The following is a 17,388-nucleotide window of genomic DNA, read 5'->3' as shown; positions in this document are numbered from 1 at the left end:
TGTTCAGCAGCCCATCTTCTGCTAGCCGCACGGTGGCTCGAGGTCAATGGAATGCAGACCATGGGCTTACGAGCATAGAGACCTCCCTGATGGAGCCTATTCCGTATTGTTTAAGTGGAAACTCTTCGTCCTGTTGCCACGAGAAACTGTCTTTGCAGCTGAGTAGCATTGCCTGTTCTGTTACGATGAGCTGTTAACTGTATATACCGGTCATCAGCTGCAGTTGTTGCACGTGGCCAACCTTGCCCTGGCCGACAACTTACATTTCCAGTCTCCTGGAATCGATTCCATAGCCTTGCAACGACACTTCTGCTGACTCCAACAGCGTCCGCCACGCTGCGTTGTGTTTGCCCGGATTTCAGTCTGCCGATGATGCGCCATGCAATGGATTCAGGTAAATCACGTTGTTGAGACATTTTCAAGTCACCCTTTCTCAAAAACAATAACTGAGAAATTAACTTTCTGAATTACGGCAGTGAAACAGACGTCTCTGCTACATCCCAATTTCTGCTCTTATCTTCTTTTCTGGTTTGTGACGTCATGAACTTTTATTTGCGTATGAAGTTTTCTTCTTCTTTTTCCTGCTCGGTCTTACATTATAAATGATTACTTTTTTGTTACTTATCGGTGTAAATATTTGCGTAATTTCACTAAAACCATGTGCTCCGCTAATTTTTTTGAGCAGTGTATTTCTAGATATGTATAAAAATGATAACCTTATCCGAATTAATTAGACTGCATAAATAGATGTCTGAGAAAGGCCAGGACAACTAAGATATAAGAAAACTGTAAATATTTTCAGAGCATGTGGAGGAGGGGAAGAATACGTTGAAAACTATGATCACCTACTTCAAGTACGATCAGCAATGGAATGAGCATCAATCCGAGTATTCGAGCTCGGCAAGATTAACGGTTACAGTTAATAAAGCATAAGCGTAATCGTGGTATGGCATTACACATTCAATTCGAAAATTTTCTCTCCCCTTTCTGTTTGACAAGTTAGTGATAAACAAGATTTGAATAACTGATTTCTTTGTCCAGAAATCAAATGGCGAGGCCTTAAAATTTGAAAATTAACCTACTTATACCTCGGGTTTTTGTGGATTCAACTTTGAATTAATCTTAAGTTTCTTGATCTAGGATTAAAATTCTTCGAACTCGAGTGGGATTGGACCTCCAAAAGTAAACTGGATTTCATCTCGAATAGGGAACTACAAATACCAATATTTTGTAAATATTGGTCTAAGCGCTTTTTACTTTAATGTACAAATATGAACATTAAATATGCTAATTAACTAGATAGACGATGTTTTTAATTACAAAATCAGACTCAAAAACTTGATTTATTGGAATAGACATGCAATTTTACGTCAGATTCCTAGCTTTACTCTCAAAATATCGGAAGAATACGCAACCTTTTAAAAATGGTCGCATTACTTCAGCTAGGATAGTGCTCGAATATTTGAAACATATAGTAATAATTTTACATTTTATGCATTTTTTTATTCCTTTGTAAAGGCGAAAAAAGCTTCTTTAAAATTTATTATTAAAATTCTTTCAAAAATAATAATTTTATGCTAATAATATTTTTATTTTGTTTTATTATTTATATTCCATCAACTATGTAAAAAAATTGCTTAATTTTTTTAAATTTGCTCAATTAGTTTCCCAGAGCAAAGAAATAAATAATTTAACCATGAAAAATAATTTAAATTGGTTGCCATTACTATCAAACAATACAAATCTGTTTAATAAGATTGTGCATTTGCTTATGGATTGCAACTAACCTCGTATTTTAACGATCAAAAATCCTTTATCATTCATTAACTGTTATGTTTTTATTTTTATTTTCGCTTTTTAAGGTTTGACTGAGGAGATCAATTAAAAACTCAATCACTTAAGACAATATTTGCAATCAAAGCTTCACTGAAGCCTGTGTCTATATACAATATCAGATAAAAAAATTTATTTCCTCCCAGCACTACAAACAGAATATATTGAATATATTCCAAGGGTATCTTCAAAACTATAGTCAATAAAAATTCCGATTAGCTTTTATCAGTGTGAAAATTTCAAAAAAAAGCTCTGAGTTCATTCAAGTTTTATTCATGTTCTGACCGTTGCAAGTAGAGATCTTTTTCGCGTAAAATTCACATTTAATCAAAATTTCAATAACTTTTCAAGTAATTGAAAAGAATAAGTTTCTAGGAGAGCATTTGTGATAACAATTACAAGATTTAATACTTTTCTGGTATATAAAGAAAATTTTATTACAAAATAGATTTTATCAAAAATTAAAATTTAGACGCTAGCTTGATCGATTAAAACTTAATTGGGGCTCTGTGCTTTTCAACATTACAAGTTATATTTGTTTCTAAAATATTGCATGCAAACATTTTTCTCTACTGTTTCTCGGCCCTTTTAAAATGATTTATTGTTATTTTTTAGAATTATTATTTTAATTATGAATTATTTTCTTCACACTTTTTTTTTCATTCATTGCTTTCTTTATAAACTACTAACTCCAACGAAAGCTTCTTTGTTTTTCAAAAGTAAAAAGCCTAACGCTTTTTGTTTCAATCACTTCAAAAGTTAGTTTTTTTTTAGTTCACTCGAAAAACACAGTTTTTAACATTTTTATTTCCAAGTTACCATTTTCTCTGCTTCATGTTGGGTAAATATTGGAGAGTCGAACTGCGTTTCACGAAACTATTTTTCTAACTTTATTTTAACGTAATAAAAAGGTGCATTTATAAGAGAAAGTACGTTTTTGTATATGACTTCATAAATTGATTAAAAGTAAGCTTTAATTCTTTAGCATATTTGAGGGAAACCTTTTGAACCATGAATATCGGCACTTAGCTTTTCAAACTCTGATCATGAAATCAAAATAATAATATTTATACTCAGTTCTATCTTTCTTCCTTAGATCTAGTCGCAACCTAAACTCATTCGACAACATGGTAGTTGCCAGTGTTCTAAAAAAAATCTATCCCATCGTGTCACATATTACGGTTCAACTAGAGATTTTCTGTAGGATTGTTAAATTTTAAACTGCGAATCATACCTTTTTCTTCCAATAATTTCAAAACTAAGATACATGGCACAAACTATAATAAGTTATTTTTATTTTATAGCACGTTTTCATTTAATATCTCTCTCTCTCTGGTTGCCCACGCTAACGTAAGTAAGCGGAAATAAAATCGACATAGAAAATTTCCTGACGCATGGGCGTGGCATTGAATGATTATTATGATAATGTTATAAAAAAATAAACTGTGCCATTTGTGATATTTTCGATTTAAAATTGATACATTTTTAATCATTTCATTAGCTCACTTCGAATGCTGCTTCATCAATTCTGAGAATGAGTTAAAATACATGAAAAAGTGCATTTTACATGAAACGGTCCAAGCCTTTGAGTGTTCTGTTGACAAAATTGTTAGAATCTTGTTATCCATATTTCGGAAAACGTTACCTCTCCATATTTTAGTGAAAAAGATATTAATAAATCATGAAAAAAGCATGTTTATTTAGAGAAAGTACGTTTTTCTGTCTGTTTTCTAATTGAAAATATCGTCTGCACTAATCAATTAGCATAGTTAATGTTAGGCCCTCTGTCCATCAAAATTAAATACTAGTACTCGAAAATCAAATCAATAGATTAAAACATGTTCGGTGTGTTCACTTTCTTGAGCACTTTGTTTATCAAATCAAGCGTACAAAAATATAGTGATGTGTATAGAAATCAAATAATTATGGTTACTAAAATTTTAATAAATTATAAGTTTCACTGCATATTTTGCCAGTTTTTAAAATTTTGTTTAAAAGAAAGTCCCCATCATACAAAGCTGGACTAAAATATTCTAGCAGTGCAGAGAGCAAACATCAATGTATTCTAGTTTTATTGAAAAATTTTCTTTTGTTTTTAATATCAATGTAAATATATATTACAACTGCATACAATATACATATTGCACTTGCTTTTTTTTAAATCTTAATAAAAAAAATACTTGTTTATACCTTACCTACACATTTTTTATCCAATTTATTTCCTTCTTGTTTATACCCATTTCTGCAAATACATTCCTTAACTGCCCCTGAATATGTATAGGTGCAGTTCCAGCCTTTGCCGCAATTACAAGCTGTAATATTTTAAATTTTATTTCATTAATTTTTTAAAAAATGAAATATAAAATATTGAAGTTTAAAAGTTGAAAGGCAAAATATTATCCAAATGAGTATTTAAATATAAGTATCATCCATTGTTAATGTACATTCTGGTAAAACCACGCCAAGCATATTAAGAGTCACGTTATTTATTACTAATAATATCATATTATAATATAATAATATAATATTACTAATATATATATATATATATATATATATATATATATATATATATATATATATATATATATATATATATATATATATATATATATATATATATATATATATATATATATATATATATATATATATATATATATATATATATATATATATAAATAAAAATCTCTTGTCACAGTTTTAGTGGTTAAACTCCTCCTAAACGGCTCGACCGATTTTGGCGAAATTTTATACGTATATTCAGTAGGTCTGAGAATAGGTTTATAACTAATTTTTTTTTCATTTTTTGGACAAATTTAACGTATATTTTAAATATATCTTTATTTAATCGTATTCGGATCCAAAAGAGACATAGAAACATGATAAATCAAAAGTAATATTCACGCACGTTGCAACAAGTCATATTAAACTTTAATACTTATGCTCGCCCTTGAAAGAGGAGCATCAAACATATTTGCAAGTATGTGAATGAAGGCAGTGATATGGCAGTATTTCGAGTCGAAAATACTGCTCTTCCAGTGAATAACAACGACGAAATAAAGCTGTACCAAATTGGCCGGTACATCAGCTCCAATGAAGCTGTTTGGCGTAACTTTGGATTCCCAATTCATGATCCAACCGTTAGTCATTTAGCCATCCATCTTGAAAACGGTCAGAGCGTATATTTCACGAACGAGACTGCGATTGACCGAGCTATAAATCCACCAAAAACTACACTAACCGAATTGTTTTGAATTGTGTAATCGTGCGGATGCTTTTGGTGCCTTTGCACGGACATTACTCTACTCAGAAGTACCACACTATTTCACATGGGCTCAAACAAAAAAATGGACACCCCGCAAGCAAGGCACACCCGTTGATGCATGTCCCGGTTTATTCAAATCAAACACCGTAGGGGAGAGTATTTACAGTCAATCCAAGGCAGACTGAGTGCTTTTATGGGATAATCACAAAGATTCGGTGACTGATGATATACGGTATCAACATCGCACACGTTGCAACGATCTAACGATAGCATTCAGCGATGCTATGTACAATGAAGCACTGATTGCTATTGAGGATCTTTGCATTATTATTTCCAACTTGCCACTCAGTCATTTCGGTATGCCTTCGCCAAATTGAAGTGCATCTGATTTATTAAACACAATGGCATCGCGTTGGCCGTTGAATCATCTGGCATTGCGGAAACTTTATTGGATGGAAGCAGAGCAGCTCATTCAGTACTTAAGCTGTCACTAAATAGTCAAAACAACCCAGATGCAGTGTGCATAAGAAGACAATCGTTTACGGCTGCAGTGTTGAAACACTGTAAAATTATCATCTAGGATGAATGCACTATGGCACACAAACATCAGCTTGAGGCATTGAACAGGACATTGAAAGATATAAAAAACAATGACAAATTATATGGCGGCACTCTGTTATTCCTTTCACGTGATTTCAGACAAACACTTCTCGTCATTCTGCGTTCAACGTACGCTGATAAGATCAATGCTTGCTTGAAATCACCTCCACTGTGGCGTAATGTTGAAAAAGTTCACCTAAAAGTAAATATGCGCGTCCAAATGCTTCAAGATCCATCTGCTCAAACATTCTCAAAACAATTGTTAGATATTGGTGATGGAAAAGTTACTAAGGATGAGACTGGATGCATAAAATTACCAGACGATTTCTGCAGAATCAACACAAGATGCTCTCATTAACCTAATATTTCCCGATGTACACACGCAATACGTTCATCATGAGTGGCTGGCAGAAAGGGCGATCTTAGCAGCAAAAATGTGGACGTCAACGAATTGAATCTGAAGATACGAAAGTTATTGCCAGGTAACTTGGTAACATATAAATCCGTTGATGCAGTTTGCGATACCACTGAGGCTGCAAATTTTCCAACAGAGTTTATAAACTCATTGGATTTACCAGGCTTACCACCGCATAATTTAGTACTCTAAGTTGGATCTCCGGTTATTTTGCTTCGTAATTTGAACCCACCACGGCTGTGTGCAACGACACGCGATTTGTCGTTAAAAAATTAATGAAAAAACGTTATCGAAGTCATTATTTTAGATGACAAATTCCGGGGTGAAAGTATATTACTTCCACGAATCCCTATTATACCCACAGATGTGCCAATTCAATTTAAACGCATTCAGTTCCCCATTAGATTGCCATTTGTAATCACAAGGCCATACAATGTCTGTTTGTGGCTTAAATTTGAGCACACCATGTTTTTCACACGGACAATTATACGTCGCATGCTCTCGAGTGGGCAAACCATCCAGTTTATTTGTGTTAGCTAAAGATGGAATGACAAAAAATATTCTACACTCTATTGCACTAAGATATTAATATTGTTGACTAATATTTTCAGGATTCGTGGTATATATAATATATTAAAAAAAGTTAACATAAATTTTAAAAAAAATATTATTTGGTGTGCTGTTATTTTCACATTCCGTTATCGTTCACAGCGCTCCATGCCTCTTCCACTCATTTACCACACACGAACACACTTACAATAAATAAGATGTATTTTAATACTCTAGAAATAATTAATATGGTAAAACAACGTTTGCCGGATCAGCTAGTATATATATATATATATATATATATATATATATATATATATATATATATATATATATATATATACAGGGTGATTCTAAAAAGATGGGCAAAGTTTTAGGAAGTGATAGTACACACTCAAGCAAACAATTTTTATCAAAGAATGCATGGTCGAAAACAAAATGCAAAGGTGCTGGCGCATTTGGAAAGTTGCTTCATGCAAACGTGAAAGGTCCATTCCTGTTGCGAGTTACCGCGCTGCGAGTTATTATTTGCATGTTATGGAAAGAAGAAGAGCTCGTATACAAATTTTCGTCACGATTCATACATAAAAGCTGCTGGTTCGAGAGTGCATTGTCAATAGCGGTAGTAACACATCTGAAGATGTTGCTCTTCTCTAATTAGGAAATTGCCGACGTGCGTTTTGCTTATGCATTTGGTTCCAACAGAACGCAGCACCATCTCATTACGTACGAGAAGTATCTGGACAGCTATCTGGACGTAACCTTTCCAAACCCATGGATTGGGTGAGGTGGTCCTATAGTTTGGCCAACGTGCTCGCCAGATCTTTCATGTATCGATTTCTTTTTATGGGGACAGCTGAAGACTCTTATGTATGAGACTCACATTGAATCTTCAGAAGAACTTGTCGCCAAGCGTTCGGCCGCTGCAGGGGAATTTCGCGATATGACTGGTGTGTTTCAGAATGTTCGCCAATCTTTTCTTTGTCATTGTATTGCGTGCATGACCACTGCTGGACATTGTTTTGAACACTTATTCTAATCACATGCCATTAAATTTGCTTTTATAACTTAATTTCATCGTTCTTTGTGTGTTTTTGCCTCATATAAGAATGTAACTCTTGACGCCCTCTAACGGTTTTTTGTTTTGTTTTTGACCATGCATTCTTCGATAAAAATTGTTTGCTTGGGTGTGTACTATCACTTCCTAAAATTTTGCCCACATTTTTCGAATCACCCTGTATATATACAGGGGCGTACGCAAAGGGGGTTTAAACTCCCCCCTTGAGCTCAGACAAAATGGCAAAAATTAAAATTTTAGTTGAAATTATGCTGGCTATTATTTTTTAAGACTATATATTTTTATTTGCCTCATGCCTACTTTTGTTTTCTCACGGTATTTCTCAGAATACTGAAAAAACATTTACTATAATAGGGTTGTACTTTTGAAGCCAAACTCACGTGATACTGTTACGGGTGAGCCCTGATCACTGGTTCCTTTCTGTCCTGCCAATTCCTTTTTGTCCTGCCAATATATATATATTTCTAGCATAACAAAATCTGTTGAATGTAAAAGTGACCCTCAAAGTGTTACTTCCCACCCATATGACATTGGACTTTCAGAAGATAGTACACCCGATGATAAGAAAAACAGGATATACTAAAAAAAATGGTTGGGAACCCTATCCTGCATTCGTTTTTTCTGAAAAGGAAAAAGAAAATTGAAATTTCTGTACAAATGGCTTTATCGCTGGAAATGGCTTGCATATTCAGAGGTTAAGGGTGGTGCTTCTTGCAAATTTTATGTACTTCTCGCCCAAAGTGGTGCCGGTTCTGGCAAGCAACCTTTAGGCAAACTGTGCAATGTAAAATTTGACAACTGGAAAAAGCAGTAGAGCGATTTTCTGAACACGAGAAATGTTGTTATCGCAAAAAAACGATCGAAACTGCTGGGACATTAAACAATATTTTACTTGGAAAGATGAAAGATGAGCAAGTTGGCAGTGCAGCAAGCAGAAGAAAATTAGAAAATAGAAAAATCATTACTCCATACATTGAAACCATCCTATTTTGCAGAAATCAAGGTCTCGCTCTAAGAGGACATAAGGATTCGGGAATAATTGCTGAACAACCAGGTGAAGAGAACGACGGAAATTTTCGGGCATTGCTTCGTTTCTGGAGTAAGAACGAGTCGAATCGTAAAACTCTAAAATATTCTTAAGAACATTTAAGAGACAAGCAGAAAAAATGCTCAGTATACCAGCCCTCGATTTCAGAACGAAGTTATTGAGGTTTGTAATATTTTAATCCTGCCAAAACTAGTCAACAAAATTAGTGATGCAACTTGCTTTTCCATACTTGCATATGAAGCAACTGATATTGCAGGTATAGAGCAATTATCGTTATGCGTTCGATATGTCGATAAGGAAAGTTTTAACATTATCATACAGTTTTTGCGATTCATTCCAATGCATGACTTAACCGGAAAAGCAATAGAAACAACAATATTAGACCAATTGCAATCTATGAAAGCTGATATAAAAAGTTACGTAGACAGAGGTACGATGGTGCAGCATCACTGAGTGGAAAAATTAATGGTGTACAAGCCCACGTAAGAAGTATTGTCCCATCAGCACTGTATGTACATTGCTCTGCTCATAGCCTCAATTTGTCAGTATAAAATGCATGCGAAATAACTGGCAGTAGAAATTGCTTAGGGACAATTAAAACATTATACGACTCTTTAAATACGCCAAAAAGAGAGTCTTCAGCAATAGAGGAGATGGAAACCAGCTCTAAGAGGGAGAAAATTAAACAGCTATGTGCAACCCGTGGGATGGAAAGATACGACTCAGTAACCGCTGTGGTGGAACTTTTCGAGCCTATCGTTGAAACTCTTCAAAAAATTCAGAATGGAAGGATAAGGAATCAGCTACTCAAAGCTAATTCTTTACTGTGCACAATATCTAATTGCCAGTTCGTAATATCTCTTTTGCGCATTTACAAAGTTTTCGTCATAACTATCCATCTTTGTAGATAGCTACAAAAAAACAAGCATAGATTTGATAGAGGCAGTGAGTCTTGCAGAAGATGTTATTAAAGAACTAAAATTAATGCGTGAAAATGCCACTGAAACATTTTCTGAAATATTCAGTTCTTCTTCTTGTATGCTAACAAGCATTGGATCTTCCATACAAATCCCTAGAATAACGGGAAGACAGAAAAATCGCGATAATTTTCCCTCATCGACACCCGAAACATATTTCAGAGTTAGTGTATTTATTCCATTTATAGAAAATTTATAACACAATTAGACTTAAGATTTGTATCGCATCGCGTTATTTTGAAAGGATTTCAGTGCCTTCTTCCAGCCAATCCTTTCATTTGCCAACCTTCAAACATAATGGGTTTTGAAACACTTGTGGAATTTTACGCCCAAGATTTGGATAACTGTAAAGAAAGCCTTAAGTCTGAACTAAAAGTCTGGTATAAGAGATTAAAAAGGATTAGAGAAGACGGAAGTAGTATTCCAAAAACTGCTGTGGATGCTCTTGGAATGTGCAATAATGATATAACACTAAACATTTTCAAACTCCTAGAAATATTGGTCGTTCTATCTGTTTCAACCAGTGCAAACGAAAGATCCTTTTCGACTTTACGCCGTTTAAAGACTTATTTACGCAATTCTACGGGTAATAATAGAATGAATGGATTGGATCACTTAAACATTTATAGAAAATTTACCCCAGTTGTAGAAGACATTTTAATCGAACTTGCAAAGAAATCCCGTCGTTTGGATATTACTGCATAAATCAATACATTTTCTGCATGTTTGTATACTGGTTTAATTCCCTATTTGTTGATAAGTTATTTTTTCTTAATTTTTTAGTCAAATTTATTGGTTTTCTATCGAATATTCACATTTATACGGTTATTATTTAATTAGCTGTTACATTATGAGTAGTTTTTTTGTCTAGATTAATTCCTACTTTTTATTAAAAATAAAATATTTTACCTCTTATTACATAAAAAAAATAATGTTTCTAAACTTTAAAAATCAAAACAAAATTTAACTAAACAATGTTGTCGAAATAAAAAGTTAAAATTGTCTAGCTGTCTAAATTAGGGAAATAATTATGCTTTATTACATACTCGAATTTCTTTTAGTAGTTTCAGAAAATTATGACCCTTGCAAAAATTATACTTACGCCACTGCATATATATGCAACATATATATATATATATATATATATATATATATATATATATATATATATATATATATATATATATATATATATATATATATATATATATATATATATATATATATATATATATATATATATATAATGGCTAGATTAATCTTTTTATTAACCTTCAGGTGCATAATTAAATGTTCCCTTTCGCATAACGTTTTGGAAGAAATACTTAAGTTTACCAATTTTTTGTCATTTTCACTTCGTTTATTATGTTAGATCTATAAAACGTAGAACTCATCACGTGAAGATGGTTGCATATCAAGTGTAGTAGTGACATAGGCAATTAAAAGAAGATTTATTGTAAAGGAGGGAGGCCTGAGCAGTCGCCAGGTAGTCGGGACCCTGTCGGTCTTGATTTCTTTTAGGTTTCTTAGCCAATAATCTGCGGGTGGGGATCTAGCTAGCACCCTCGTTGGAGAAGGACCCCAACCAATGGAAAGGGGACCGAGGTTTCCTGAGGACGAGGAAGAGAAAAATAGAGTGAAGACGAATGGAAGGCGAGAACGAACTGTTGACCAAAAAGGCGAGAAGGAAGACAGCAAACCCCCCCCCCCGCAGAAGATGGTGAGAATATGTTTTAAATGTTGTTTTTCTCTTGTCAATTTTCTAGGCCTCCTCCTCATTGCCTCACCTCATTTTTAATACCTCCTGGTAAATATACTATATTCGTGTTATTAATAATAGCTAATATCTTATTAAATAAAATTGTATTTTTCTTAATTTAATGGTTATTGATTGTCTTCTCTAGTTTCTTAGACACATTGCTTCAATCCTAATCTGACCGAACTTGGGTTTTGTTTAATATAAATTTTATCTATTGGATATATTTAAATTATCCCTTAAATAGTCACGACATTAAATTGGTGCCGTGACTTCTTTTCTAAAAAGGATGTTTGATGATTGAAGTAGTGTGATTAAGAAGTTAAGAGATGAAGGTTAGGAATTGTTAATTATTGTAATTAGTTGTTTATATTATTTAGTCATTTCATTTTCTCATATATGTGAATGCATACTCGTAAAAAAATTTTTTTTGAGATTACAATTTACTAAAAATTTACAACTAGAATGAATAGAGGATGTTCGATTAGTTTGTTTACTGACTGTTTTTAAGGAAATGTTCTAAAGAAAAGAAATAGAATACTTACCTTATATGAATAAAATATTTGACTATTATTTAAATAGTGACTAATTTTATATGTATAATTAATCGAATTCTGTATATAGTAATTAAATAGTGCAAAGATTCATGTATGTGGGCGCAATAACAAGAAAAATGGCTAACAATAATAAACCAAATGATTCACAATTAAGTAACACCCCAGAAATAGCGTTGAATAGGACAGATCCGTCAGGATTAACAGCAGGAAGAAGCTCGGAGAATATACAACCGCAACGACAAATAAACCTGAATTTTTCAAATTTAATTCCTCCTTTCGATGGAGACAAAGAGACGACCACTTTCTTTTTTTCTCAGTTTGACCAAATATCAGAAATGGCAGGCTGGGACGAACATGAGAAGGCAACGATATTAAAAGCAAAATGCACGGGTGCGGCAAGGCAATTTCTAATTTTGGATACGGATTTAATTAATTGTAATGTTTATACGCAAGTAAAAAACAAATTTCAGGATCATTTTACAAAGAAGCAATCATTAATTGAATTAAACTTACAATTCGCCAACATGGCCATGAGAGAGCATGAGTCAGTGAGGGATTTTGCAGAAAGAATTAAGAGAGCAGGAACACAGTTTATGGGGGCAAGTAACGTAATATCTCAAGAAGCTAGTCAAATGTTAGACAAAATCCTATTAACAAAATTTATTGAAGGGATATTACCAGAATTGCAAAGAGAGGTTGTGTTAAAAGGACCGGATAATTTTAACGAGGCCGTCGAAACAGCATTAAAATGTCAATCTGCCAGCGAAATGTTTGCTAGGTTGAGAATTAACGCAGTCGGAGTAAACAACATGCATGCAACTCCTGAACAGCCGACAAACCATCAATCTTTGGCCCCTTCAAATCATATGTTTTGCATGTATTGCGGAAAAAATAATCATTTCGCTAAGGATTGTTTTGAGTTGCAAAAAGTTTGCAGTACTCTAAATAGAGCAGCAAACAATAGAGAGCGAGCAATAAACGATCGCTTTCAGCGCAGCAATTATAACCCGCAGAGTAGGCGTGGAATGGTTGAGGAGCAGAGCGCTTTCGCGAATAGGCCAACTAATCAACATCAACGGGGTAGCATCAATAGAAGTAGAGGGTCGTACAGGGGCAATAATCGGTATTTAAACTAAGCGCCTGCTTCGAAAATCCTCGGGAGCAGATGACTGAGGTTAAATCAGTTGTAGAGGAGGTAAAAGATAAGAAAATCATCGAGAAGGGTATATCAGGAAATGTAACAGTCAATAAAGATATTTGCAAATTGATTGATTATAAGAATTGTACAAAAAACTCACAATTAAATCAAGGGAGTAAAAATAGTACCAAAATAATACCGAATGTATCGGCAATAAGTAGCGACTATAAAATACCATTAATCGTAGGAAAATGTTTACATAGAATAAGTGAAGATCAAGTCATGGATCATAATGCATACACAGAATGTAAAATGCTAGTAGATACGGGAGCGGCAGTTAATTTGTTAAGTGAACAAAAATATAATGAATTAGAAAAGTTTTGTGAAATACAAATGGATAGGAAAGGAACGGATATCCGCTCATTGACTGGAGAGGAAATAAAATATGTAGCGTGTGTTAAACTACAGTTTAATTTAGGGGAGGTTCAGATATCTGATATTTTTTATGTTACTAGAAATAAATTTGTGCATTATGACGCGATTTTAGGATATCCTACTATGAGAAAATATAAATTAATAATCGATACAAGAAGTAATTGTATAAAAATAGGAAATGTTGTAATTAGTATTGGGACAAGCGAAGAAAAGTGCGTAAATAGCATAGTTATGTTAAGTAAGAATAAGATAAAAATTGAGGGTCACAATACGGAATTTGTAGTTTTAAGACCTCGAGATACAATTGAGGATAAAGATTATTTGTTTACGCCAAAAATATTAAAGTTACCTTTAAACACAGAAGAAGCAGTAGTAAAAACTAAAAATGGTGAAATAGTCATAGCTATCACAAATTATTCTGAAAGGGCTGTAACGATAAATAAACAGATGAAAATGGGGTATCTCGAACATGATATCGATATTATTAATGTTGAAAACATTCCAAAGGACGAAAATAAGAAAACTCACATAAATGTTATTCAGAATGTTTCGGAAGATGTTAAAAAAGTAAGGAAATCGGAGTTTAATTTAAAGGATTTTAATTTAAACCATTTGGAGCCTAATCAGAAAGAACAGTTGTCAGCTATGTTATCAAAGTATTATGATGTGTTTTCAAAATCATTTAAATCATTAGGGAAAGCAGACGTCGTTAAGACAAGAATAAATGTAAATTGTAACAAACCCATAACATCGAAACCATATCCCGTGCCTTTTAAATTGCAGCCGGAGTTAAGAAAACAATTAGAAGAATTAGAGCAGGCGGGAATAATAGAAAAAACAGATAGTATGTGGGCTTCACCAATTTTATTAGTGAAGAAACGATCGGAAGATAAAACAAAGGAAGTTAAATACCGCCTCGCATTAGATTTAAGAGCATTGAATTCGGTAATAGAGTTGTCACCCGTTCCACTCCCCAAAATTTCAGATTTGTTGAAAAATATGGCAGGAGCAAAATATTATTGCTCAGTCGACTTGAGTTCAGCTTTCTACCAATTAGAAATGTCAGAAGATGATAGGAAATACCTTGCTTTTACATCCATTTTTGGAAATTTTCAATTTACTAAACTGGTATTCGGATTAAAGAACAGTGCGGCATATTTTTCTAAACTAATGAGGGAACACGTTTTGAAAGATTTAGATAGCCTAGGAATCTATAATTATTTGGATGACATTATTATTTTGGCTGATTCGTTTGATGAGATGATGGAAAGATTAAATGCTATTTTTGAGAGATTGAGAAAATTTAATTTAACTTTATCCCCAGAAAAGTGTAAATTTTTTCAAACAAAGATCAAATTTTTAGGACATATGGTATCAAAGGAAGGGATTACGCCATCGATAGACAATATTCAGAAGATCATACAATTTTTAAGACCGCAAACGGCAAAACAAGTTCATAAATTTATGGGAGTCGTGAATTTCTATAGGTCATTAATACCACGTTGTGCAGAGATCGCAGCCCCACTGGAAAAATTGATGAGCAAAAAGCAAAAATTTAAATGGACAACCGAATGTGAGAAATCATTCCGTACGCTGCAAAATTTATTTCAAGACGCCCCATTTGTGATTCAACCAATACCAAATAGTACCTATTATGTAAATACGGATGCATCAGCTACGGCAATCGCAGGAATGTTAGCCCAAAAAGTAGATAACACCCTGAGACCAATTAAGTTTTTTTCAAGAAAATTGAAAATGAGTGAATCAAAGTATTCAGCTGTAAAGCTTGAGTTATTAGCGGTATACGAGGCAGTTAAATATTTTCGGGAGTACCTATTCGGGGAAAAATTTATAATAAAAACCGATCATAAGCCACTCTTACATAATTTAAAATTGGACAATCCCCCCGCAATTATAGGTCGGTGGTTAATGTATTTGGCGGAGTACGATTTTCAAATTGAACACATAGCAGGAGTAGACAATCATTTAATAGATTACCTATCGCGATTTGTTGACTTTAGCCAGGGGGATAATAATCAGTTGAATGACGAGGAGCGTCAAAAGGAGCAGGGTATGAAACAGGAGAATGTGCGGACCCCTGAGAGTATAACAAAAGAGCTGCCGGAAAATCAGAATGAAGGAGGGGAAACTCTCATAAAGCAAGTTGCGGTGTTAGAAGAAGATAAAAAAAAGAATGAGAATAATAATATCATCGATAGGTCGATATTACTTAAAGAATCCTTGGAAGACAAAGAAATAATGAAATTTAAAAAAGGAATAGTCAATGGGAAATTGCCTATTAAGCAAAATACGGAAAGATTCTATATAGATGAGTCAGGGTTATTAATGCATTTAGGAAAGATTGATGTTAATAAAGAGTTTGTCAAACAAATTGTTGTACCGAGTTGTTTACGGCGTACTATAATACAGAATATGCACTTATCACACTTAGGCGCAGACAAGACTTTTCATTTAATTCAAAGGCAATTTTGGTGGAAGGGATTATATCGTGACATAAGAAATTACGTTGCGTCTTGCGAAATTTGTTGTCAGATTAAGCCGAATAAACAAAAGCAAAGGGAATTTGGAAACACTCCTCTTCCAAGGGAACCGGGATCGATTCTTAGTATTGATATGTGTGGTGTTTTTCCGAATGGGAAGTATGTCATTTCAATGATAGATCATTTTTCGCGGCGAATACAGTTATACCCAGTGTCTAGTATTAGAACACATATCGTAACGTCCAAATTGTTAGAATATCAGTGTAATTTTGGGAGAATCGAAGCAATTTTATCTGATAGGGGTAGTCAATTTTTATCAGAAGTTTATGAAGCAATTAATGAACGCTTGAAAATTAAAATTATGCGAACGAGTAGCTATAACCCAAATCTAAATGGTAAGTTGGAGCGAATACATAGTTCATTAAAAAAGACAATTTATGCTAGCGCTTTAGAAGATAGAGATTTTGATTTAGCGGTGATGCTTCACCAGTCATTCTACAACGAATCTTTGCACCCATCTACGAAATTCAGCCCCAATCAAATATTCTTTGGTAGGAAGTTAAAATTATTAACAGATACTTGGGAGCAAAAAATTGAATCGGACTATTGTAATTACAATAAGTATTATTTTGATACAGTAAAGACAATAGAATCGGTCAGTAAACAAGCTGAAAAAAATATGGTAACTTCCAGAGATTTGCAAAACGAAAGACAAAGAAAGAAAGCAGTTAAGACTGAATTTAAAATCGGCGACAAAGTTTTTGTAGAGAATAAGACTCGTTTTAGAACAAAATTTGACGGTCCTTTTGAGGTAGTTAGAGTGCATTCACCAAATTTATTGTCTTTAAAATCGATGGATGAGAACTTTTCGAAAATAATAAAGGTTAACACACGTAGGATAAAAAAAATGCAGGAAAGATTGCCTCATTTAAGAGTAAATTAAATTTACTAAAATATGATTAATAATGAGGATAATTAGTGTACATAATAAAGAAAAATATGATAATAAAATGATATTGATAATAAAATATGATATATGATAATAAGAAGGAATATATGAATTGATAAATGTATATGGTGTTTGTTTTGTGGTGAGGAGAGGCCAAAAGGGTTGACAGGAGGTTGACATATTTTAATAAGAAAAGAAAAGAAAAAAAAAGGTGACGTCCCTTTACGCAAAATGCATAAGATGAGAAAGAAAAAAAAAGCTGTTTTCCCACGCCACGTTTGCCT

At 33.4% G+C, this 17,388-nt stretch overlaps 1 protein-coding gene across 14 annotated transcripts in view; it reads right to left on the bottom strand.

Annotated features, from left to right (window-relative positions):
• Positions 1–17,388, bottom strand: part of LOC107447641 (uncharacterized) — a 143,776-nt gene that overhangs the window by 100,548 nt on the left and 25,840 nt on the right. For all 14 annotated transcript variants that reach the window (XM_087163869.1, XM_087163870.1, XM_087163871.1 and 11 more), the window contains exon 5: positions 4,029–4,145. In XM_087163869.1, coding sequence (XP_087019995.1) covers positions 4,029–4,145 — 117 coding nt within the window. The remainder of the gene's footprint in view (positions 1–4,028; positions 4,146–17,388) is intronic.

This window comes from Parasteatoda tepidariorum, chromosome 5 (genome assembly GCF_982258835.1).
Source record: "Parasteatoda tepidariorum strain Cologne lab strain chromosome 5, Ptep-v5.0, whole genome shotgun sequence".
NCBI lineage: Eukaryota > Metazoa > Arthropoda > Arachnida > Araneae > Theridiidae > Parasteatoda > Parasteatoda tepidariorum.
The sequence above is the reverse complement of the archived record's forward strand: the minus strand, read 5'-3'. Positions and strand labels throughout refer to the sequence as shown.